The following is a 25714-nucleotide window of genomic DNA, read 5'->3' on the forward strand; positions in this document are numbered from 1 at the left end:
CGAATCCCCAGGGGGCCGCCCAACACAGCTTGCCAGCGTGCGCCCTAAATTGAAGACTGAATATAAATAATATTTTAAGTGTCAATTTTATTGATTCTAGTTGCTACAGTGAGCAGTGATGTCTATGAATACACCTTACAATCCTTGAAGCCGAAAACTTTGTACACTGCTTATGTGGTAGCTAGCACCCAAGCCGGGAACACAAGTGGACCCCATGTTCACTTCACTACACTTCAATACAGTAAGTTATTACAATGATATATTTTTGCAATGTTACATGACAACTTCACGTGTCCTCAACATAGCAAAACCTGTATTCCAGAATCGTCCTGTACAGGTAGTGGTCTTTTTTCCTAAGGCATTGGGTGTATAGGTTACTATAATTGTAGAAAGCTGCAAATACAGTAGGGCAATGTGCTGTAAACCCACCTATAGAGCATATAGGAAATCTTGCTTATGTCCAAGAAACATTACTGGAATTTCACAGGTAACCACAATGCAGTGACTTTGTTTCACTAGGTGCTCTGTAGCAGGATTGGGTGCTCAGGAGCTGATTCAGATCTTTGGCTTTGTACGGCACGCCAGCTTTATTGACATTCAGTGTTTCCAAATTCCAACACTGGCACTCCCAGGACTTACTGAAAGCCTGAACCATCTTAAAATCACACTTGGGGGTTAAAACAAGTAACATCCTTCCTTCCTTTTTTCCTCTTTCTTTTTTTTTTTCTCTCTTTATTTCTCTTTCTTCCTTTCTCTCTCTCTTTCTTTCTTTCTTTCGTTCTTTCTTTCTTTTCTCACTGGTAAATTAATTACTAGTTTTGATTTTTCTTGGTTAATCCAAATCTCTTTGCTTCATCCATCTGCATTAGCCAACCAGAGTCTTGGTTGCTTCATTTTTAATGTTATTATTATACAGGATTTATATAGCGCCAACAGTTTGCGCAGCGCTTTACAATGTTAGGGCAGACAGTACAGTTACAATACAATTCAATACAGGAGGAATCAGAGGGCCCTGCTCGATAGAGTTTACAATCTAAGAGGAAAGGTAAAGTCATACAAAAGGTAATAACCATGGGGGATGAGCTGATGAAGAAAATTAAAGTACAGATGTTAGGTGGAGGCAGGATAAGCTTCTCTGAAGAGATAAGCATTTAGGGATGGCCTAAAAGTGGATGGAGTAGGAGATAGTCAGAATAGGGTAGGGAATTCCAAATGATTGGAAGTGGCTCGGCATAAGTCCTGGAGACGAGCATGGGAGGGGGTGTCTAGGTAGTTAGAGAGCAGGAGGTCTTGGGAGGAATGAAGAGGACGATTTGGTTGGTATTTTGAGACTATGTTAGTGATGCAGCTGGTGGCAGAGTTGTGGATGGAAGGGGGGGATAACCTATTTAAAAGTAAGCCAATGAGGAGAGAGATAACAGGGAGTGAATCAGGAGCTTTGTGGTTTCATTGCTTAGGAAGGGAAGTTTTTTGAAGATGTTGCGGAGGTTGAGGCGGTAAGCCTTGGAAAGTGATTTGAAGTGGTGTGACTTCCAGGCTGATATGTCTGTTAGTAAGTTAGTGATGCATGAGGAGAAAGTAAATCCAGCTACAATAGCATCTTGTATTACATTGTAGGTGGGTGGAGCTGGATAAGTCCTTCTACCTATAACTGAAATATCCCTTATATAGTGACCCTTTACAGAATTAAAGCCTGAGCTTACCTAAAGCTTACCTAAGCTTACCTAAAATAAAAAATACAAAAAAAGTACAAGGGACACTACTTATGCCACCAATATAAAATTGCTTAATTTCCCCATCCCCCTGCCGGGAGAACACACAGTGATGATTGCTATCAGCTATAATCGCATGAAAAATCCAACAGGCTGGTTGTACCCAAGTTGATTGATCATACAGTCAGCCTGCCCATACATGGAGATTTGAACTGTCTATGGCTGGCTGTGATGTGTCCCATGTGCTTCTGTCTTTTAGTTCAGTGATTTTACTCAACCGATGCCCCCTCACCCCTGAGGCCACGATCTTCAGGCACTGTGGGGGTTAATAGAACCAGGGAGCTGTCACAGGCACTCATCAAGAGTGTCTGACTATTCCCACCCTTTTTCGCCAAGCTCCTCCATTCATAGAAGCCATACTACAGCTATTGTTACAATCTGTGACTGGAGGATAGGCGGGTGATTGAAAGGTTGGGTGCAATGCTCTGGCTCTTACAGCTATTCCTCCAACAGCAGGTCAGTATTATTGAAGTACAGACCTTCCAATTTGGGGCTGGAGGAAATATCAATGGACTACAAATGTGGTGATGGCAATGCACCTCTTCTTCTTAGAGAACTATGAGTCCATCTGGCACAGTGCTAGATGGGACTTGTAGTTTTCCATTCACAAATCACTGTGAATAAATAATTCAGCTTTGCAGGAGGAGCCATGCACAGTTACAGCAAATTCAAATAATGGGAGGAGCCAGAGAAGAGACAGATTTTGTAAGTGCGGGCCGGGAGATTTTAGGGGTGGGGGGGTTGCAGACTCTGACCATGTTCATGTTGCAGCCTAAATATGGGTGTAACATGAAGCATGGTCAGAAAGTGGACTTCTCTTTTAAGATGTACTCGTCCACAGGCACATTTTATACACCTTTTATTGTATTGCTTGGTCATTTCTGGAATCAGGTTACTAACATGTTGGCCTCCATACTGCAGCTTCCTATTCTATGTACTCCTGAAAGTTACTTATTTGTTATAATAGATGAAGAAATGGGGCCTTGTTATCAAGAATATTTTTGAGCGGAACCCTATTCATGGACTGTAAAGTGATAGCCATTAAGCAGATGAACCCAGCACCTCCCACTATAGTCCAATGGATATCCTTAACTATTCAAATTCTTCCCTAACGAAAAGGTCATTTATGCTGACACAAACTGCCCTCTTAAATTCCATTTTTTTTATTATGATCTGCCTTGACTGTGTACGAGGTGTGACAATTTAATTCCCGGAATGGACTTTAAGAAAAAAAGTTTGTGAGTGAGTGAAAAACTTGTATAGCGCTACATATGCGAACTGAATCGCCTCAAGGCGCTTGGTATCCATTTCCTACTATTTTTTTGCCTTCAGAATAGATGGGTTTTGAGTTTTTTTCTGAAGGCCTGGTGATTAACTTTCGGTTCGGTTAACCGTTCGGATGCTGGTTGGTAAAGCGTTCCATAGTCGAGGTCCTTGGACTGCAAATCTTCATTCTCCTTTGGACTTGTAACGGGCCTTGGGTGTTTGGAGGAGATTTTGGTTGGTAGATCGGAGGACGCGATTTGGGTTGTGACATTTTAATTTTTCGCATAGATATTGGGGCGCACTTTCTTGTACACATTTGTGCGTCAGGCAGAGTGCCTTAAACGTGTTTCGATCTCTTACGGGCAACCAGTGGAGGGACCTAAGGGAGGGAGAGATTGATTCCCATGTTTTTTTTCCTGTTACAAGTTGTGCCGCCGTATTCTGGACGACTTGTAGACAAGCAATTTGGTATTTTGGGAGTCCAAGGTAAAGGGCGTTTGCATAGTCGAGTCTGGAGTTGATTATCGTTCCCACCATGACTGCTATGTCTTCTTTTGGGATAAAGGGAATGAGTCTACGTAGCAGGCGCAGCAGATGGTGGGATCCGCTGACTACTGAACTTATTTGTCCATCCATTGTCATGTCGGAGTCAAAAGTGACTCTGAGACTTTTGACTTTGGTGCTAGGGGTAATGGTTTGTCCCAAAATGGGCGGGGGCGTGGATTTTGTCGTAGCAACCACAGGCTTATGGTTTTCTTACCTATACACTAGCGGCTATACACTAGCGGCTGCTGTCACCTTCAAAGTAGCCCCCTTGTGAGGCTACGCACTTTTCTAGACGACTGTGCCATTGCCAGAAACATTCCTAGAATTCGTTTTCCAGAGTGCTGAGCAGTATCTTTGTTGCGGTGTGCTGGATGTCTGCAATGTCATGATATCTGTGTCCTTTAAGATTGACAGATTTGAATTTTGGATAAGTCGCAGGATGCTAAGTCAGGGGAATAATGTGGTTGGTCAAATTTTAGAATGCATTTCTGGGCCAGGAACTTCCAAACATTTAACGCATCATGTGCAGGAACGTTGTCATGGTGGAGATTTCACTTGTCAAGCCAGAGTTCCGGTCTTTTCCCCCCGAAAAGATTTGGTTTGCATTCTGTTCACATTTGTATCGATCTTATGCATTTTTGCCTGCCCGCTTCTTGCGTCATCGCGGACATCTTCCCACCCCTCCTTAAACCACATATGCCATTCAAAGAAACTTGATTTCTTCATGGAATGTTCACCATAAGCCTGTTGTAACAGAGCTAAAGGTTCACTCACACATTTTTTCCAGTTTTCACAAAACTCCAGATTCCAGACACTAATTTTCCGCCAACATTGCAACGCATACACGTGTTATTTCTTCTACTGCTCTGAGTCAACTGGTCTGCTACCCAGACGAGTACAAGTTAGAACATGTTAGACACGCTCAAATGCAAATTGCTGTGTGACTTACCACCATAATGCTATGCTGCGGGCATTCTGGGAATTAAATTGTCACATCTCATACATTGTAAACAAACTAAGACAGATAGTCACTGCTTCACAGCTTTATTTGCATTTTAGTTTAATGAAGACAAAGTGCAAATACTGTAACTGAATTGCTGGATGTAATATTAGTATGTTCTACCATGTATGTGTTTCTACCATGTATGTGTGTCTATGATCTCAATAAACAAAGTTAAACATAGATGTATTTTTACATTTCTAAGTTTAAGATGATATATATTACACTAGGTCACTGGTCATAAGAAAAGCAGTGGTCTTTACAGTGCTAAAACAACATTAATATGAACTTCTCTTATTTGCTCAAAATTGATATGTTAAATATACCATTGAAAGCATTTTGTTTTCTCTTTCCATCAAGTGCAAAAAAATTCCTATTGAAATTCAGAGCTGGCCTGTGTGTACTTCTTGTGTTATAGCCAGGAGTTTTCTAAGGTCTTATCTACAACTACAGAACAATTATGCCACGTACACACAATGGTTTTTCGACATGAAAAAAACATTGTTTTTCAAAAATGTAATTTAAAATGATCGTGTGTCTGAAAAACGTCAAAAAAAAATACGTTGTTTTAAACTATGTCGTTTTTCGGGTTGTAAAAAATTATCGTGTGTGGGCTAAAATGATGTAAAAAACCCGCGCATGCTCAAAAGCAAGTTATGAGACGGGAGTAAGCACATTCATCACGCTGTAACAGACAGAAAAGCACAAATCGTCTTTTACTAACACGGAATCAGCTAAAGCAGCCCAAAGGCGAATGGAACTTCCCCTTTATAGTGCCGTCATACGTGTTGTACATCACCGCGCTTTGCTAGATCATTTTTTAAAAACGATGGTGTGTAGGCAACGCCGTTTTAATGATGAAGTTGGGAAAAGTTTGTTTTTTTGGACATGCTGAAAAATTATCGTGTGTACACGGCATTAGTCCCTATGCTGTGGAAACTAGGAGAATGAATGGGATTCAGTGCCCAAGAGACACAAGCATGGCGACTCTTTACTATTTCAGTACACAAAAAAACATGCAGTGTCCTTCCCCCAGAGGTAATTAGGATCTCAGTGCAGATATTTTCCTATATTTGCAGGCTTAAAAGGGATAAAACCCGAGGAAGTGTAAATGTAGTGCAGAGATGTATTTTTATTATTTTGTCCTGACATACACTTTTAAGCCTTTCATGCACTAAATTCCTAAGTCCTGTGACAACACACCAAGGGGTGTCAGCCCTACCCAATTTCTTCTGCTATTTTGCTCAATCACTCCTATTTTCAGAAATCTTTAACATAAGGGCTCTGCATTATGTACACCAATATAAAAACTAGGTATGCTCTTTGGCTATACGACGAAGAGAGTGGAGAGGACACACGATCTCTGAATTTATATGAAGATCAACAGTTTATTTTCTCCTTTTGCACTTATTAAACAGATATAACAAAACTATTTCAACTGTATATTTAACCAACCAAAAGGGAGCAAATGAGAGAAGTCTATTGTTAGGGATTAAATACACTTTAATATAACAGAATTTATTTATATGCTTTATTCTCTTATTTTCTTTAGAAAGTGAAGAATATGGCCACGTTATTGGAACAATCGGAGTACTTGTGGTGCTTGTAGTAGCGTTTGGAATTGCATACACACGTAAGAAGGAAATGTAAGTTACAATATCACACTGTTGGACGAATCCAGTGGCGTGTGAATCACACCCAAAAACTCTACCCGGTGCCCAAAAAAGTGCACACACAAAGAGTGACACAAAATGTGCAACGGGTGTTACACTGTCCTCCACTAGGAAGGACCTTACCCTGATCCCCAGGGGGGTTAGGCTCTAGATGGGGATTGAGGTACTCACTTGGTCCATCTGGCCGAAAAGAGACGGACCCCTTTCTCTGGAGGGTCTGCCGAAACAGACCCACCCAAGTACTTGGTGGGACGCCCCCGAAGGGAGACCCCATGAAAGAGGGCGAACTAAGCCAAGACGTTCAGGGTAGTCCCGAGGACACCCTACTAATCACACTGTGACAAAACGTGTAACAACCAACAAAAAAGTAAATTAAAGTGGCAAAAACAGGGATAAATAAAAAGAAAGTGGGGTGAAGGAAGGTGGGAGAAGTGAAAGTGGCCATTGTGCAATACAATGGCCGGCCCTTCGGCCAGGAATCAAAAATCCCTTTGGTCCTAGCCAAAAGGCAGGTGTAAAAAGTGTGTAGTGAAGTGACGACCAAGGTGCCAAATCTCAAAGTGCCCCTCAAAACACTTGTGCGAGCTATGGCACCCCTGGACTGCCACTCTAGGGGCACATTCACCACTGGCTTTTCTCTCAACCCTGACCAACAGCCCAGGCAGTGCAGCTCCCACCCCACTCAGGAAGGCATGGAGATCTGAAAGTTTAGGGAGAGCCCAGGCCGCCGAGCACCACCATCGCTCCCATCACTCCCACCTAATTACATCCGGGAAATACTAACCGCTCCCCCTAGGAGGGAAAAGGGAGCCAGTGTTCTCTCCCGGAAAACTGACCGGAGCAAGCACTACACCAATCTAGGCCAGAAGGCCAGGGACCCGACGCTCCGGCCAGACCCAGTGGTTCTCCATCCTCACCAGGAGGCTTCCCTTTCGGGCTTTCTATAAAGACGGCCTAGTAACGTCCCTCAGTTACGTCGAGCAGTATGCTTTCGGTCCACCCTGATACTAACTGTCCAGGTTGCCATTACGCCAAGAAGGTTTTGCATAGCCACCGCTATCCCTAATCCACCGCCGTGGACCAGGGATGGTTAGCATAGCGCCACCTCTTGGCAACTGATAAGAACAGATACTACACTTGATCTTAGCCAAAAGGCAGAGAAGCAAAACAAATTGGGACAGGGGTTAGAAAACACCCATATCAATTCAAGATGAATAAAGTTTTGCCTTTATTTCTACTGTAAGGGTTGGGTCTGGATGCACATTAAGCTGATTGAGAGGCATGCTACCACATTCTCCCATAGGTCACCCAATGTGTTGTCCTCATTGACCTCACTGACCATCTTTGTAGATGTATAGAAATGATTGTTCCTCTCAGTAGAACCCACTCAACGATATTTAAAACATTTCATCAAGACTAAAATAATTTACATTGCAGGATCAAACATCTCTTCTGGCCAGATGTTCCCGACCCAGCACACAGTAGCATTACTGAATGGTCTCCAGATTGGGTGAAGGTAAGTTGCAGATGTTATACATTTCACTTGAACTATAGTAGAACTATTGTTGTTTTCTGCGGGATGTACAGCAATTCAATCATGTTTAAAGTAATATTGTTTCATTTTGGCCCAGTTTTGTAATTCTGTAAATGAGAGTTAGAGAATATCACGATATTAGCAGAAAGCTTTGAATTATAGAGAACTTTGCACATCTTGTCAAGTCATACTAAGATCATGGAAATCAAATGTGCCATGTATTATATCAGAGTATTCTAAATAATGAAAATAAATACATGAAAATAAATTGAAATAAATTTAGCCAAACTTCTTTACATCAGCCCCATCCTCCAGCCTCATTTACAGGATACAGTGGGGGAAAATAATTATTTGATCCCCTGCAGATTCTGTAAGTTTGCCCATTACAAAGAAATGAAGGGTCTGTAATTTTTATCATAGGTGTATTTTAAATAATAGAGACAGAATATCATCCAAAAATCCAGAAAAAAACACATAATACACATTTTATTAATTGAGTAAAATAAATATTTGATCCCCAAGCAAAACACAACTTAGTACTTGGTGGAGAAACCCTTGTTGGCAAGCACAGAGGTAAGACGTTTCTTGTACGTAGTGACCAGGGTGGCACGCATCTCAGGAAAGATTTGGCATGTAATTTTTTTGGGGGGGGAGGCCGAGGGGCCACTAAGGCGATACGTCATATCGCCTTTTGACGGCCCCTCCCTGTAGGCGACCGCCTGGGACACGTGACAGGTCCCAGGTGATCGACTGTCCAATCAGATAGCACAGCGCTACCCGGCTGGAACGTGGTACACTTTTTGTAGCTGCTGACTTTTAATAAACATTAAAAATGCCTGGAACTCCCCTTTAACCACTTACTCACCGCCCTATAGACGAAAGACGTCTACAAGGCAGTTCCGGCGCATCACGGATCACGGTAAATCGCCGCTGATAGCAGCGGTTTACCACGTGATCGCTCCGTCCAATGACGGAGTGATCACTTGTAAACAAACCGGCGTCATGTGATGACGCCGGTTCCTCCATCCCCTCTCTGTACCGAACGGTACAGTGTGAGAGGAGAGGGGGAGAGAGCGGATGCAGCACGAGTGCTCTGGGCTGGATCTGTGACAAATGCAGTCACAGATCCAGCCATCCATCCCTGCTCAGCCATCCCTGCCCCATAACAATACTCTGCAACATAACCAAACTGTGCAATACCCCACAATACTCTGCAATACACCACACTACTCTGCAATACCCCACAGTACTCTGCAATACCCCACACTACTCTGCAATACCCCACAGTACTCTGCAATACCCCACAATACTCTGCAACGTCGCCTATGGGGATTTTTAAGTAGCAAAGTTTGGCACCATTCCACGAGCGTGTGCAATTTGGAAGGGTGACATGTTGGGTATCCATTTACTCGGCGTAACTTCATCTTTCACATTATGCAAAAGAATGAAGAAAAAATACTAAATTTTATAACAGAAACAAAGAAAAATTCATTTTTTTACATCATTTTCAGTCTTTTTTCTCTTATAGCGCAAAAAATAAAAAAAAACAACGGTGATTAAATACCACCAAAAGAAAGCTCTATTTGTGTGAAAAAAAGGACGAAAATTTTATTTGGGTACAATGTTGTATGACTAAGTAATTGTCATTCAAATTGCGAGAGCACCGAAAGCTGAAAATTGGTCTGGTTATTAAGTGGGTTTACGTGCCTGGTGGTCAAGTGGTTAATGTGCTTCTTTTTGAGCCACATCATTGTTGCCTTGGCGGTAGGTTTTGGGTCATTGTCATGCTGAAGGACCCATCTTCAGTGTTTTGGCTGTGGGAAGAAGGTTCTCATCCAAAATTTTACAATATATGCCCCCATCCAATGGCCCCTCAATGCAACAAAGTCGACTTGTACCTTTAGCAGAGAAGCAGCGCAAAAGCATGTTTTCACTTCCGTGCTTGACTGTAGGGATGGTGTTCTTAGGGTCATAGTCTGCATTTTTCTTCCTCCAAACACAACGAGCCCCCCTCTTCAAGAAGACACATATACAGTCATGCCAATAAACATCTAAATGATTCAGAGCAGGATTGAGAGAAAGTGCTGTGGTCAGATCAGACCAAAATTTTGCTATTTGACATTAACTCGACTTGCCGTGTTTGAAGGAAGAACAATGCTGACTATGACCCTAATAACACCATCCCTACGGTCAAACACAGTAAATTAAGCATTTTAAGTGCTCACTTACAGTTTTTTCCTTTCCAGAATTTTTTTAATGACTCGCAATGTGCCTCTGAATTTGCTAGTAAATTTGATTAATTCAGGAGAGTCAATTGCTTGGGCACAGCCCCTCCTCCTGCCACGCATCATGGCTTTCTCCTTTCCTAGAAGTGTCCAATTACACTCTGTGTTGCTCCAGCTCCTCAACCCTTCCCACATAATCTTGTATGTAGCAGCCAGGAAGGGAATGAGTGAGGGGAAATACCATAGTGTGTCCTAAGTGACATCTCTGAGTATGCTGGGACAGCTGAATTGCATACAGTATGACAGTGCCCAGCAACAGTCTAAGGGCTTTTGGATGCCTATCCTAGGCAAGGTTTCACAAGGAAACAACTTCCATAAAATGTTAAATGCTCATGCGTTGTTGAAATTAATGGTCTGGCAACAGGGTTTATTTAACCACTTCAATACCACACACTTTTACCTCCTTCCTGTCCATGCCAATTTTCAGATTTCAGCGCTGTCACACTTTGAATGACAATTACTCATGCAACACTGTACCAAAATAAAAAATTTCAGCATTTCTTTGACACGGATAAAGCTTTCTTTTGGTGTTATTTAATCACAGCTCGCTTTTCAAAAAATGTATTTTTCTTATCGTCCATGGACGGACACAGCCTTCTTAAGTCTTGACAAGTGGGTTATGTTCCTGTTCACAGGATAGGACTAGGTAGAACATGTTAGATAATTAATTACATGTTACTTTAACAAAGTTGAACAGCCCCACCCAGGGGGCAGTCCCTCCAGGCATAACCCTCCTCCCTGCAGCATGCAGCCTCAGTTTTTTTTCTGCCTAGCAAAGGAGGACGACGTATGTCTCCCTTTGTGCCCAGCGCCCCAAGGAAATGTTTTGTTTTATTTTATTTTCTTTTTAATTTTATTTATTTGAGAATCTTCTATCAACTGCCAGCTGAGTGACAGGCTGGACATATAGATCCTTGTAGTCTCCTCAGTCTGGCCAGCGAGCGTGAGCACACCATTGCTAAGGGCTGGGTCTGCCACGACATACCCAATGACTCCTGGGGTGGCCGTGGCCTTTTTGCTCCAGGGTCCACATATGACTGGGCTGTAGTGTTGTCTCACTCACAGTGGATCGGGCCGACAACTACTCCAACACGGTTGTATGCCTGTCAGGAATGCGCCAGCGGGTCCTCGCATGGACAGGTAAGTACAGTCCTTCCTGCTCTCTGTCATATTTCCCTCTGCTGCTGCTACCTGGGTGGACCTGTGGGGGGCTAGTTTTCCCACCAGGGGACTGTGGGGTGTCTGGGCCCATATTTTTCTGTAGGAAGGCCCCATTAGGCCTTCTCATCCTCATCACAACGTTTTGCCACCATTTTGGCGGCGCCGGCGCAATTTTTTTGTAGTCTGCTGTATGCATTAGAATTTCCCATTGGCGGCCATTTTGTTGTGGTTGCGCTATAGCGCAGCTTGCTATTGCGGTCGGCCATTTTACTGTGGCCGTGCCCTGTTATCTCTGAGGTGTCCGGCGGCCATTTTGTAAATGGTTTTGACCTCTAGTGCTGGCTTCTACATGGTGCGCAGCACATATCTCCTCACAGTTTTTCACCTCACAGCTTTACCTCACGTTTTTTTCCTCACAGCACACACTGTGTACAGAGGGCAGCAGCGGCGCTAAACAGTCTCTTGCTGGGTTGGTGAGTCCCCGGGGTAACCACCCCAGTCAGAGCAGCAAGGAGGGTGGACTTTTTTCAGGTCTTGAATAGGTTCCTGAGAGCTGTCTGTATTATGGAGTCAGTATCTGGTTCTTCTTCCCCAAACATGCCAGAGGTGGCAGCTGGTGCTCCTGCACCTGCGGTTCCCATGGACACTTTGTCGGCAGTCCTGGAATCATTTGTTGCCAGGGTGGAAGCAGCGTGCAGGCGTAAGGGGGGTAAAAAGCACCCCCTCCATCTCCTGGGGAATGCTCTGACTCAGACACAGCCTGGCTGCGGCATAGGACCCCGGTTCTGTGTTGTCTGAGGATGTGGACCAGGACCTTCCTCGTGAGGAAGACTCCTCACTTGGGTCAGTACAGGACATGGCACTTCTTAGTGCGCTTATCAGTGCTGTAAGGGACTCCCTTAAGCTGGATAGTGTTGCTGAGGCATCCACTGAGGGCTCAGTCTTTTTTGGGTCCCACAAGTCGGACTGCACTGTGAAGGTTTTTCCTTATGTGTCCTTTTTTTGACAAGTTCATTGATCAGGAATGGGAAAAGCCGCAGAAGTCCTTTGGAAGTCGTTTCTTCCCTTCCAGTGGACGTGATTACGATGGACACCAGCTTTACGGGTTGGGGGGCGTCTGGGAGGTCCAGTCGGCCCAGGGTTGCTGGACTCTAGAAGAATCCCGTCTGCCGATCAATGTCCTGGAACTTTGGGTGATCAAGCTATGCCTCTTCTCGTGGTCGAGGAGGTTGCAAGGTCGCCCAATCAGGATTCAGTCGGACAACGCCACGGCGGTGGCTTATGTCAACCATCAAGGGGGAACACGGAGCTCGGCTGCAGTGTCCGAGGTCGCTCGCATCCCAAGGTGGGCGGAAAGAAGCATGCCGGCTCTGTCGGCCGTCCACATTCCGGGCGCAGAAAACTGGCAGGCAGACTACCTGAGTCACCAGATTCTGGACCAGGGGGAATGGTCATTGCATCCGGAGGTATTTCAACTCCTTTGCAGGAGGTGGGGCAACACCGGACGTGGATCTCCTTGCTTCTCGCCTCCACCGCAAGGTGTCGAGGATCATGGCCAGGTCCAGAGATCCATGGGCAGGCGCGTCAGCGGCCCTGTGGGGTCAGTATCGGCTACTTTATGCCTTTCCCTCATTGAAGTTGCTTCCTCGGCTGCTCCGTAGAGTGGAGGCCGAGGGGATCCCGATGATTCTAATCGCTCCAGATTGGCCTTGGCGTCCTTAGTACGCCAATCTCGTGCGCTTGGTGGCGGATGTACCCTAGCGGCTGCCAATACGGGAGGACACAGAAGTCTTCTTCCAGGAAGAGCTACCATCGTACCTGGAAGGCCTACATCTCTTTGTGCGAAGAGATGGGGGTGGCGTCCACGGACGTATTCTGTTTCCAGGGTCCTGCTGTTTTTACAGCGTGGAATGGATCAGAAACTTGCCTTAAGCACCATTAAGGGACATATTTCAGCCTTGGCTGTGTTCTTTCAGCGGCCCACTCTCTGGTGGGTACCTTTGAGCCGGGGGTTCGTCATATACTTCCCCCTCTTAAACCACCTCTTCCCCCATGGGATTTGAATCTGGTGCTCTCGGTTCTTCAGGAACCTCCCTTTGAAAACACCAGAGAAATTCCTCTCTTGACACTATCTCAGGAGGTGGCCATTACTTCTGTCAGAAGGGTTTCTGAGTTGGCGGCCTTGTCTTGCAAGTCGCCATACTTCATCCTCCATAAGGATAAGGCGGTGTTGCGCCCGCAACCTTCCTTTCTTATGAAGGTTGTTTCAGCCTTTCACCTGAATGAGGACATTGTTCTTCCATCCTTATGTCCTCGGCTGGCGCATCCTAGGGGGGTTGCGCTTCATACTTTAGACGTGGTATGCGCTACAGCTCCTTTGGAGATCTGACTCCCTTTTTGTGTCAGTGTCTGGTTCACAAAGGGGCCTATCGGTCTCGTCAGCCACAATTTCTCAGTGGATCAGGCAGACCGTCATACAGGCCTATGCTCTTAAGGGGCGGGCGCCCCCCTTTCCGGTCACGGCACATTCCACCAGGGCAATTGGTGCTTCCTGGGCTTTCCGACATCAAGCGTCTGTCTCACAGGTGTGTAAGGCGGCGACTTGGTCGTCCGTTCACACTTTTTCCAAATTTTACAAGGTTGATGTGAGTGCATCTTCAGATGCTTCCTTCGGCCGCAAGGTTTTGCAGGCGGCTGTTTAAAGTTGCACCTCCTCCGTTGAGGAGCTCTGCTTGTTTTGGGGTGAAGTTGTTTGTTTTTACTGATACTGTTCCCACCCCTTGTTTTTTGACACTGCTTGGGGATGTCCCACTTGTCAAGACTGGAGAAGGATGTGTCCGTCTATGAACGATAAGAGAAAATAGAATTTGTTGTACTCACTGTAAAATCCTTTTCTCTGTCATCCATGGACGGACACAGCACCCACCCCTCCTTTTTAGGTTTGTACTGCTTGTTACAAACTGAGGCTGTATGCTGCAGGGAGGAGGGTTATGTCCAGAGGGACCACCCCCTGGTCGGGCTGTTCAACTCTGTTAAAGTAACATGTATTTAATTATCTAACATGTTCTGCCTAGTCCTCTCCTGTGAACAGGAACATAACCCACTTGTCAAGACTTGAGAAGGATGTGTCCATCCATGGACAACAGAGAAAGGGATTTTACGATGAGTACAAAAAAAATCATATTTTCTATATAAATTAAAAAAATACCCCCCCCCCAAAAAAAGTGGGGGACACAATTTGAAAAAAAAAAAAAGTGGGGGGACATCAGGTGTTATTACAATAGGCCAGGCGGAAGTTGGTTAAATCAGCATTTTCCCTGTGAGGAAATCCACACAGCAAGTCGTGCTAACAAGGTGGTGTTTGAGAACTAGTGCTGACTGATATATTGGCAGTGATTTAGGATGGGAATAAGACGTTTTGCTCATCGTTATGAATATCATCTATCCTTGCAGGCTGCTCTTCTTGTGAATCCAGAAGAGAGTGATGGAGTGTTCCACAAAGGAGACCTTCAGGTTCTGCACACTGTTTACATAAATGAAAAAGCATTCCTTAAGGATGAAGAAGATAGGAAGCGTCTAAGTGTTGACACAGTGAGAAGCACTGACTCACGAACTTCCCAAGAGGATTCCTCTCCGGTGCACTATGCCATCACAGAGTTCCATCATGAATTGTTAGAAAGCATGCCATTATTACAGTCTACTTCATGTTCAGTGACCACCAGCTGCAGCTCACTAGTGTCCTTGGGTGACATGCACTCTGAAATCCAGGAGACACCCCATGTGTTGGAACTAGAGCAGCTGAGTGTAGACATTCTTCCAGAAGTGAACCCATATCTGAAAAACTCTGTAAACACCAGGGAGACCATACAATTTGTCAATAGCTAAATGCAATTACAGAAGTGGTCCATGCTTCTTGTCACTTTATACCATACAGCCAGCTGCCTGTGGTGCCACCAGGAGACGCTCATCTTCATCGAGCATTGATACAGGTTCCGTGCATTCTGTTGATTATATTAAAGCGTATGTTAACCCCCAAAAAATTGGATATTGCTCATTTAAAGAACGTTATATGACACAGTGCTATGTGTCATTTGGACCCCTGTAACACCTAAAAAACCTGGCTGATCCTAGCAGTTTCTCCCCTCCCCTATGTAAACGGACCACGGTAATCATGGCTGCTGAGCCCTGACACAGTGGTCAGTTTGCGTGCCTCCATTATCCGCATCCGTGCTCTTGTGTCCCCCCCCCGCCTCTTGTGTCAGGGTCTGCCCCCGGTGCTTCTGTAATAACATGATTTACTGTATATAATCTACTCTGTCTTATAAGGATATGTCCTCCTGTGGGTGCATGTTCTGTATATAAAAAAAGAGTTATATATACTTTATCTGTGAGCGCTGATCAGCGGTCACCTGACACACCCGCTATCTCTGGCTCTCGCCTCCTCTCCTCCAGACTGATGTCAGCAGGGGAATCTCGAGCGCTCCCGCTGCATCTATGAGACGGGGGGAGGAGAGGTGCGGCATGTCACGTGACCACTGATCAGCGCTCACAGATAAGGACGTAAAGTATATAAGGCTTTTTTTTTTTTTATATATACAGCACACACACAGGGGGACATATTAGAAGACAAAGCAGATCATATAACGTAAATCATGTGGGTTAACAAACCCTTTAACACAAACTACCCAAGTTCTGAAGAAGGGAAGACTTTTTTCCCTGTCCAAATGCATTGGCTTTATCTGTTGCTCCTAAATATTAAAATGTTTCAAAAAGTCCTTTAACTGAGAAGAACTATTGTACAAGGCGCTTCTTTGTATACATTCAAGCGTCACTTTATAAAGTTAGTTTGGGACAGCTTGGTTGAAATGAATGCTTACTGTTACAGAAGGCTCTGAGTCACTGTGGAAGCTGAAATACAGTGCAGCCTCTTGTGCTGCATACAGTAAACTGTGCTGTGTTCCAACCCAGGCCTTACACCCAGGGCCGGCGCTAGGCATAGGCAAGACAGGCGGCTGCCTAGAGCGCCAGGGTAGGGGGAGCGGCAAAATCCGGATCATTAAAATATCTCCTGGACCGAAATTTTGAAAAAAACTTCCCTTTGGCGCCAGGCTGGGGGGGTGCGCCTGTGAAGACATCACCTTCACAACGATATTCCCAGCCTGCAGCGCCGTAGATGAGGGGAGAGAGCTGGGACAGCAGCTGAGATGGAAGCCCTGCATGTGTTGTCTGTGTACAGTCCAGCAACCACTCAGCCCTCCGCTCTGATGTGTATCCCCTCCCTCTCTGCCCTGATGTCCAGATGTCATGTGTCCAGCAACACCACTCCCCCCCCCAAAGGCGCGCTCTGATGTGTGTCCACTGTCCAGCAATCCGTTCTGAGATGTGTTGTTCAGGCAGCAGCTCAGCATGCCCCCCTCCCCCTCCTCCGTCTGACACTCTGACCTGTGTCCAGTACCAAGGCCGCTCTCCCTCTGCTGTAGTGTCCTCCATGTCCAGCAGCTCTCCGTCCCCTCCAGGCCATGTCACTAGCACTGAGTAGTGCATGCATCGTGGGATATAGCGTGGCTGGCTCTCTGGGCTTGGGGACAGGTGCACCGATAGATGCAGCAGTTCACGTTGTCAGAAGTTTTCTGAGCTGGTGTGGTGAGTAAAAACTTGCTTTCTCTCTGAGCTAATGATATTGTATTAGACAATTACATGGAATTTTAAAATGAATGTGTGTATCAGTGTATGTATACTGACTGTCCCCCCCCCCTTCCCCAGGGTGCATTAATTAGCAGTGGTGAAGCAGCATTGATGGGCACATGTGAGATGGCATTTGATGGGCACATGTGAGACTGCATTGATGGGCGCTGGGTGAGGCTGTATTTAATGGGCACAGGTAAGATAGCATTTGATGGGCACAGGTGAGGCTACATTGATTGGCATTGGTGAAGCAGCATTGATGGGCACAGGTGAGGCTATATTTGATGTGCACAGGTGAGATGGCATTTGATGGGCACAGGTGAGGCTGCATGGATTGGCACTGGTGAAGCAGCATTAATGGGCGCTGGGTGAGGCTGTATTTAATGAACACATATGAGGCTGCATTGGTGAAGAAGCATTAATGGGCACTGGTGAGGCTGTATTTGATGGGCACTGGTGAGGCTGTATTTGATGGGCACAGGGTGAGGCTGTATTTAATGGGCACAGTTAAGAGATGGCATTTAATGGGCACATATGAGGCTGCATTGATGGGCACTGGTGAAGCAGCATTGATGGGCACACGTGACGCTGTATTTGATGGGCACACGTGAGGCTGTATTTGATGGGCACTGGTGAGGCTGTATTTGATGGGCACTGGTGAAGCGACATTGATGGGCGCTGGGTGAGGCTGTATATAATGGGCACAGTTGAGAACAGGGCCGATGCTACCACTAGGCAAACTAGGCAGCCTAGGGCACCCGGCCACTGGTGTTCCTACTCTCTTCCCTTTGCAGAAAGCAACTAAGTCTCAGCATCTTCAGGCAGCCGCCGCTCCATTCACAGATAGTGTCAGAGGCGCAGCGCCTGGCGGAGAGCTGTGTCTGTGTCCTGGCTCCAGAATTAATGGAAACATTCATTGATGGGCTCTGGTGAGGCTGCATTTGATGGGCGCTTCATTAGAAAGGTGGGGTATACATGGGCAGGTCAAAGGGTGTGGGGCCAAGGGGGCGGCAAAATTAGGTTTCGCCTAGGGTGTCAAAAATCCTTGCACCAGCCCTGCTTACACCCTTCCCTTGTGTGGCAGAAAAGAGAGTTGGTAATGTAGAATCTCAGCCATCCAGGAAGCGCCTTGTGCTTAATTTCCCTGCTTTTCCACCTCAGCCAATCAGGACATGCCTTGTTTTAATTGATTCATGCACAAATGAAGAAAATAAAATTGATTTACTTTCAAATCTTTGGATGGGCCCACAAACATTTTCTTTTTAGATAATTTATTAGAAGAAAACTGTGCAGGCAGAATTACCCAGGCTGCCGCTATTGATCTCCTGCTGAAATTGCTAGATGCTTGGCTGTCTATAATTTCAAAGTGTATTGCACACAAACCCTTTTTTTTATTCTAGTTTTTTGTGTTAGGAGTAAAAATTTGACAGAGGTTCTATCTGGGGCTCCATTAGAGAGATTTGCGCTCACTTTCGATTAAAGGTCCAGAATATTTTTTTCCAGGCAGGAAGTGAATAAAAATATGTAACAATATTAAAGTGTCACTAAACCCACATCATAAAAAAAAAGGTATATTACATGCTGTTCATACTCACTCAGTCACTATGAGATTCATTTTCTGTATACTGCAAAAAAAAAAAACTGGTTGATCCTGCTGCTCTATCTCCACCTTCTGTTCCTGTCCCCAATTGAGCTAGGGATCTAGCAGCTGTGGTGGCAACTCTGCAAATGCTCAGTTTTCAGCGAGTTTCTATGCTGAGTACTTCCTCCCCATCACATCTGAGCAGACTATAGTCACACGTGGACGTATACACAGTGGTAAATAACAGCCCATTCCCTCCTCCATGCCCACTTCCCAGCTTAACACAATGGGTGGGGGATACAACATCTTGAGTGATGGAGGCTTCACCTCCCCCTTATTTGAAGACACAGGCTGGTGGGGCGTGACACAGTCTGTGACTGACACCATGTTTTTTCCACAAAATAAAGATTTGATTTTAAATATACATTTTTATGCCAATTTAAAACACTTTGATATAATAAAAAAAAAAAAATTTGATAAGGACTAAACGCTCCTGCTTATGTTCTCTGCCAAAAGGGTGGGAAAGAGCTGTGTCAAGTGACATCTGTATATTGTTTAGGAAAAAGGTACTTGGATATTTTTTTTAATAAAATAATTACAGTGCCATCATCCATATACAGAAATAGAAGGTGCAGTGTAAATTGAAAAGTGTGTGTTTAGTATCACTTTAACCACTTAAAGCGGAGTTCCAACCACAATTAGCATTTTTTAAATGTATGTCCTTTCATCATGCGTTTTTATAATATAAATCCGGTCACTTACTATTTTACAATCCGCCGCCGATCCGCATAGATATTCAAAAAAAGATAGGGCCAGATCCACGAAGCAGTTACGCTGGCGTATCTATTGATACGCCGCGTAACTTCTAGGTTGCTCCGGCGTATCTTTGTTTTGTATCAACAAAACAAGATACGCCTGAAGCTGGGCTAGATCCGACTGGTGTACGTCTTAGTACGCCGTCGAATCTAAGGTGCATATTTACGCTGGCCGCTAGGTGGCGTTTCCGTTAATTTCCGCGTTGAGTATGTCAATTAGCTAGATACGCCAATCCACAAATGTACGTCCAGCTGGCGCATTTTTTTACGTTGTTTCCGTAAGGCTTTTTTCGGCGCAACGTTACCCCTGCTATATGAGGCGTACTCAATGTTAAGTATGGACGTCGGGCAGCGTCGAATTTTACGTTGTTTGCGTAAAACGTTCGCGAATAGGGCTTTGCATAGAATTATGTTCACGTCGAAAGCATTGGCTTGTTGCTGGTTAATTTGGAGCATGCGCACTGGGATACCCTACACTACGCCGGACTTACAAATGCGCCGCGCTACGTGGATCTGGGCCATAGTTTATAAAACTATGTCAACACTGTTGTAATTTTTCTTGTGGGCATTGTGAAGCCTACAAGCACTTACTTCCTGGAAGTCTTGGATGGGGAGTGATAATTAAACAGCGCACTGCATCCTGGAAAATGATGACACACATTTCCCTAGCCGTACGCAGGGATTTTCTGGTGCCTCTTTTACTAGCCCTTGAACCTCTTCCCGGGGACATAGTCCTTACTGCAAAGCAAAGGTACTATCCATAAATATAAATGCAATCACTGTTGTGCTATAGTCTTATAAAATATCAGCTCAATGCACAACCTGATGCCGAGTAGGAGTCTTAGGTTTGCCTGGTCCAATCTACAGCTCTGTGTCCATGCCGCTTACAGAAGGCTCTGGCGTGCTGGGCTTTTTAAAACCAGCCTCTTGGCGCCTGCACACAGGTGTTCCGCGTTTGCGCACGGGCACTAGCAACCACGGCCCACCCCCTATCCATGTCTCACTAAGAGGGCTAAAAGCGTGCTCCCGACGCACACGTGCCGCTGTCATGGCGGTGCCCAGGAGAACAAGGCAAGGGGGGAGAGATTACTGGGGGCATCATTGTGGACCCCTGTATGCGTTTTTGTGGCAGAGCCTGCAGTGGAAGGAGGCGAGTGGTGTTTTAAATTCGACCGACTTCACTGAGCTTGTTCCTGGATGGCTTATGTAAGAATACACCAGATGGTGTGCACTTACTGCCTCCAGTGGCGAAAACCAGGAAAGAAATCCTACTCACAGAAGATAAAATAAAATTATCCTCTTCTTACCTTAGCCACGCCACAGGAAAAACTACTAAAAGTAGTTCCAGCTTTCACCCATCACGGCAGTAAAGTTGTGCCAACCTTCAGGTTTATCAAGGATTCCATTAGAGAAAACCTCATACCTGGACCTGTAGAAGACTGCCAGAAACTTTCCGTGCCACAGATGTATTAGTACACCAAAGTCTGGATCCCAGACCTCCGCAGAGAGACATTACAGGCAAACCTTGTTTTTTCTTTACACAAGGCCCAGAGACCAACCATCTTAGACTTTTGATATCGGCCTGAGTTATGCCCGGTTATAGCTAGCTCCTAGGTCTCTGCAGCCAGACCATCAAGAGAGCATTTTTCTTCTTAGCACATGTTGAATGTGACCAACTACCTTAAACACTGGCGAAAAAACTGAGGTACTCTACATTTGGGAGGGGTTATATAGGGGAGGAACTCAATTTTAATTGGGTTTGCCAGTGTCCAATCACCTGTGGTAAATACATAACCCATTAAGTAATTAAGGCTCTGTGTCCCGTGATGTATGATCAAGAAAAGCACTTTTTGGAAACTGGATGTGCAGCCATTTCTTCTTTTTCTGTAGTAAGATGCTCGTGTGTGTGTGTGTGTGTGTGTCTGTGGGGGGAGAATCAGGGAGGTGGGTGAAAGATTAAAAAAATAAATCACCCAGGGCAATGAATACTTATGCTGTAAACTGATACACCCAACCCCAACTTTGACATTCATGGTCCAGTGGGAGTCAACCCTGGAACTTGTATTTTTCCAGTGAAATATCAGGGGGAGCAAACCACCTATGATCCTATATTGAGCTGGGTGTGGTGAGCCAATATGTGGTACTGTGATGGAAGAACCTAGTTCAACCAAGGGGTCACTCTGAGACAATTGTCGCAGCTGATCCCCCTATACTGGGGGCAGCATGTGCTCGGATATGTTGGGTGGGACTAGCTGAATCTATGATATCTGGCTTATGACCCAACACCACAGTTGAATAAAAGCAAAACAAAAATCCATTGACAGGAGGTAAAAAAAAGTCTAGGGCTGAGACAACTAATCGATTATGAAATTAATCGATTACAATTTTCATAATCGATTAATCAGCCAGTAACATAATGGGGTTAAAAAAAAAAAAAAATTGCCCTTTATAGTACAAAAAAGCAAATCGCTACTGTAAATATTACTTTCACTGTCCCACAGTAAAAAAAAAATGAACCCCTTACAGTAGCGATTTGCTCATTTTGTACTTTTTTCGTTTTTTTTAACCCCATTATGTTACTAAACATCTCAGGCCTGGGTCACACCTCTGTTTTTTGCAGAAACACACTACAGTTCATTTACATGTTTTCCTATGGCACACATTCACATCCATGATTTTTTTCAGCTGCTGCATATTTGGAAAGGGCAAGGACTTAACGCAAAACGGGGCTTTTTTTTTTGGTTCATTATACTTCAATGGAGAAGCTTCAGAAAAGCATGTAATTTGTTTTGCAGCAATTTGTGTTTTGTAATCTACCCAACAACAAATTGGCCCAAATTTTTTTTAAGAATGCCAATTTTTCTTTTTTTAGCCTAGGTTCACACTGCTGCGAATTCAAAATCGCGGTAAAATGCGCGAAATTTAATGTAAATCGCGGCCCGAAATCGCAAAAAGTAGTACAGGAACTACTTTTTGAAATCGCAGATGCGGCGTCGCACTGATTAGGACAGTGCCATTGCCGACAATTGCCGCCGATTTGAGATGCGATTTGACATGTCAAATCGCATCTCAAATCGTTCCAAATCGTACCCAGTGTGAACCAGGGCTTAAGGCTATTATCCGATTAATCGAAACAATAATCAGCCAACTAATCGATTATGAAAATAATCATTGGTTGCAGCCCTAAAAAAAGTCCAAAGAAAAATCTGAAAAAAATAATGCAAAAGCTAGGAGCTGGAAATAAAGCACCATGTCCTAACTCCCAAGATGCTAGGCAATAACTGAACTCTGCAGGTGGGGATTTGTCCATCGCCAGAGGGCCACCCCCTGGGTTTGCTTTCAGTTTAGTTGTGCTTGGCGTCCTGCTTCTGTAGGTGGTGACATCAAACCCAGCCGTCAAAAAGTATGGCTGTGTCCTTCAATGAACAAAGATAAAAAAAAAATGGTTCTGGTCCATAAGGAGTATACCGGTGTGAGCTGAAGAGGTTAAATCAGGTCATCCTTTAGAAGTAAAATGGATTATTATTTAAAAACAAGATTTACATTTTTCATAGTTTATTGAAATGAGTGTACAATGTGCATTCTCATGCAGGTACCACTGCTGCTTTCACAGTCTATTGAGAAACATTGATTTCTAGTTACATAAATTTAGTATCAGCTGTAAACAAAACAACTTATTTGTACATTGTATTGTGTGACAATGGATTGAGAATATTTATTAAAAAATAAATTAAAGCGTTAATAGTTAAGAACACTACAAAAATATATTAATGGTATGGGCAATAGAGTCATTCTGGAGAAAAAAAAAAAAAAAGAACCCTAACATTTATTGCATATTTGCTATATAATGCTTCTTAGTAAAAGATGATATACATTGTATATACTAGGCGCAACATGTACAGTTCAACAAAAACAAAACAAATGCACAGACATTACTATACAGTATTAAAAGCCTACTAAACACACCAATCAATTCCTTTCTGGAGAGAGTGTCCGTACAAGGCACGTTCGGCAGACAAAACAGACCTTTAAACCAATATTCTAATTAGAAGATAGATCTATGGAAGGCTGGGTTAGGTATTGCTAGGCTATAAATGTTCAGCTGTCAATGTTCTGACAGTCACTTTGGCGTTAAGAAAATACATAAGACACCACTAAAAGGGGTCATTAAACCAGTCCGACTTAAAGCAGCTCCGTAAACTCGTCCATTAATACTGCTACTACTTACAAAAGATGAACAAGACATACGAGCTGTAAATTCTGTCTGCCCTTATGTATGCAAAGCCATAAGTAAGAACCAACGAATGAAACCTTGTTTATACAGTAAGGCAAGGAGAAATGTGTGAAATGTAATTTATAACCAGGACTTGATCCCAAAAGCCGAGTAGACAATGTGCTTTTCTGACTGCACCATTTCTCAGCCTTTAGTGTGATCACCAAATACATTATAAATGGCTTGGTGGTGGATTGTAACTTCTAAATTATGCACTGAACCTGTAAAACTAGGAGTACTGGAGCTTGCCAGTGCCGAGGAACTCTGATGCACTCACTTTTGCAATGAAGCCCTAACCTGGAACAAAGTATGCAGCCGTTGAGGTGTGCACACCTGAAATGCTTTGCTTGTTTCAAGGTCCAACTCAATACATAGAAGCTTGTACTTTTTTTTGTCTGGACAGATTTCCTTCAAATTTAATTAACCTGGCATCACAACCAATTAGAAATCATTCTTTAGTTGATCTGACTACAGAGAAAACTACTGACTAAATGGTCTGCGTTACTATGATTTGGAATGAATATGCTTGACAGTGAAAGCTTTGAGTCACTGATGCGTGCCCACGTCCAAGGCAAAAGGAAAGAGTATAATCTGTAGCAGATGACGCTTCCTGAAGGATACCCCTTATGTCTTTGGGGAAGACCAGTGTCAGAGTTGATTATAAAGGCCCGGATTCACAAAGACTTACGCCGACGTATCTAAAGATACACCAGCGTAAGTCCACGGATGCGCCGTCGTATCTATGCGCCTAATTCACAGTACAAGATACGCCTGAATTTTGACTTCCTACGACCGACGTAAGTCTCCTACGCCGTTGTATCTTGGGTGCATATTTCCGCTGGCCGCTAGGGGCGCTTCCATGGATTTACGCGTCGAATATGTAAATGAGCAAGATACGCCGATTCACGAACGTACTTACGCCCGTCGCAGTAATCTATGCCGGTTACGTAAGGCGTACGTCCGGCGTAAGTTTACCCCTCATAAAGCAGGGGTAAGTCATGTTAAGGTATGGACGTCGGAACGGCCATCGTATTTTACTTAAGTCGTACGTGAATGGGGCTGGGCGTAAGTTACGTTCACGTCGTAGGCATTGACCCGTCATATCTTAGGGAGTATATGCGCCATGATTCTGAGCATGCGCCGTTCGTACGGCCATTTATTTACATGGGGTCACGACTCATTTTAATACAACACGCCCACTACCTGCCTACTTTGAATTAGGCGGGCTTACGCCGGCCTATTTACGTTACGCTGGCGTAAATATGTGAGCAAATGCTTTGTGAATACTCAGCTTGCCTCTCAATGTTACGTCGGCGTAGCGCATATGAGATGCGCTACGCCGGCACAAAGATACGCCAATGTACCTGAATCTGGCCCAAAGCCTTCCAATGCTTAATAGCAAATGTTGCACTAAACAACCAGCCCCAAGAGAAGTGTAAGTGGGCACCGACACCTACACGTTCTACTGAACTTTTGGAGGACACATATCTGGCTTCTAGAAATGTCAGTTCAAAACGGAATAAGCTGCTGAATGTCAATACAACCATTAGACCTAAATGGGCTCTTCTCACCCCAATAAATCTATCTATTTGTTTACGTCAGGGGTCCTCAAACTATCTAAGCAAAAGGCCAGATTAATGTCATTCAGACTTTAGGGGGGTGGACTGTGGCCAATGGGAATAGAAAATGCCCCAATATCAGTGGGACTAAATGTGGTCTCAGGCTTAGTTGTAAGTGGAAGGAGGAAAATTACATAGCACCTATAGGAGCTGGTGGATTAGTGACCCATCTTTGGCATTAGTGAGAGGAATAGCAATAGTTGTTGGGGTCAGTGAGAAACAGTGCCCCATCATTCACATCATTGGAAGGAATATTGCCCTGTTCCTGATGTCAGTGTTCCATCGTTGATGGATGTGAAAGGAATATAGAGTCCCATTGTTGGTGTCAGTGGAAGTAATAGTGCCCTCACTGTTGGCAGAAGCCCTATCAGTTGAATGAATAGTGCCACAAGGGCTAGATAAAGGCAAGCAAAGGGCAGCAGGTTGGAGATCAATGTCTTAGATGAAGGCAGCACCATTAAAAGACAGACTATATTTAATCATTGGCTGTACCTGTTCATAGA

At 44.4% G+C, this 25714-nt stretch overlaps 1 protein-coding gene and 1 pseudogene across 2 annotated transcripts in view; one reads left to right on the forward strand and one right to left on the reverse strand.

Moving 5' to 3' along the window:
* IL31RA (interleukin 31 receptor A) overlaps positions 1 to 15277 on the forward strand; it is a 60904-nt gene extending 45627 nt beyond the window's left edge. For both annotated transcript variants that reach the window (XM_040339481.1, XM_040339484.1), the window contains 4 exons: positions 101 to 241; positions 6137 to 6230; positions 7695 to 7773; positions 14691 to 15277. In XM_040339481.1, coding sequence (XP_040195415.1) covers positions 101 to 241; positions 6137 to 6230; positions 7695 to 7773; positions 14691 to 15122 — 746 coding nt within the window. In that variant the 3' untranslated portion in view covers positions 15123 to 15277. The remainder of the gene's footprint in view (positions 1 to 100; positions 242 to 6136; positions 6231 to 7694; positions 7774 to 14690) is intronic.
* Positions 7292 to 7424, reverse strand: LOC120925199 (annotated as a pseudogene).
* Positions 15278 to 25714: the final 10437 nt, after the last annotated feature.

This window comes from Rana temporaria, chromosome 1 (genome assembly GCF_905171775.1).
Source record: "Rana temporaria chromosome 1, aRanTem1.1, whole genome shotgun sequence".
Classification (NCBI taxonomy): domain Eukaryota; kingdom Metazoa; phylum Chordata; class Amphibia; order Anura; family Ranidae; genus Rana; species Rana temporaria.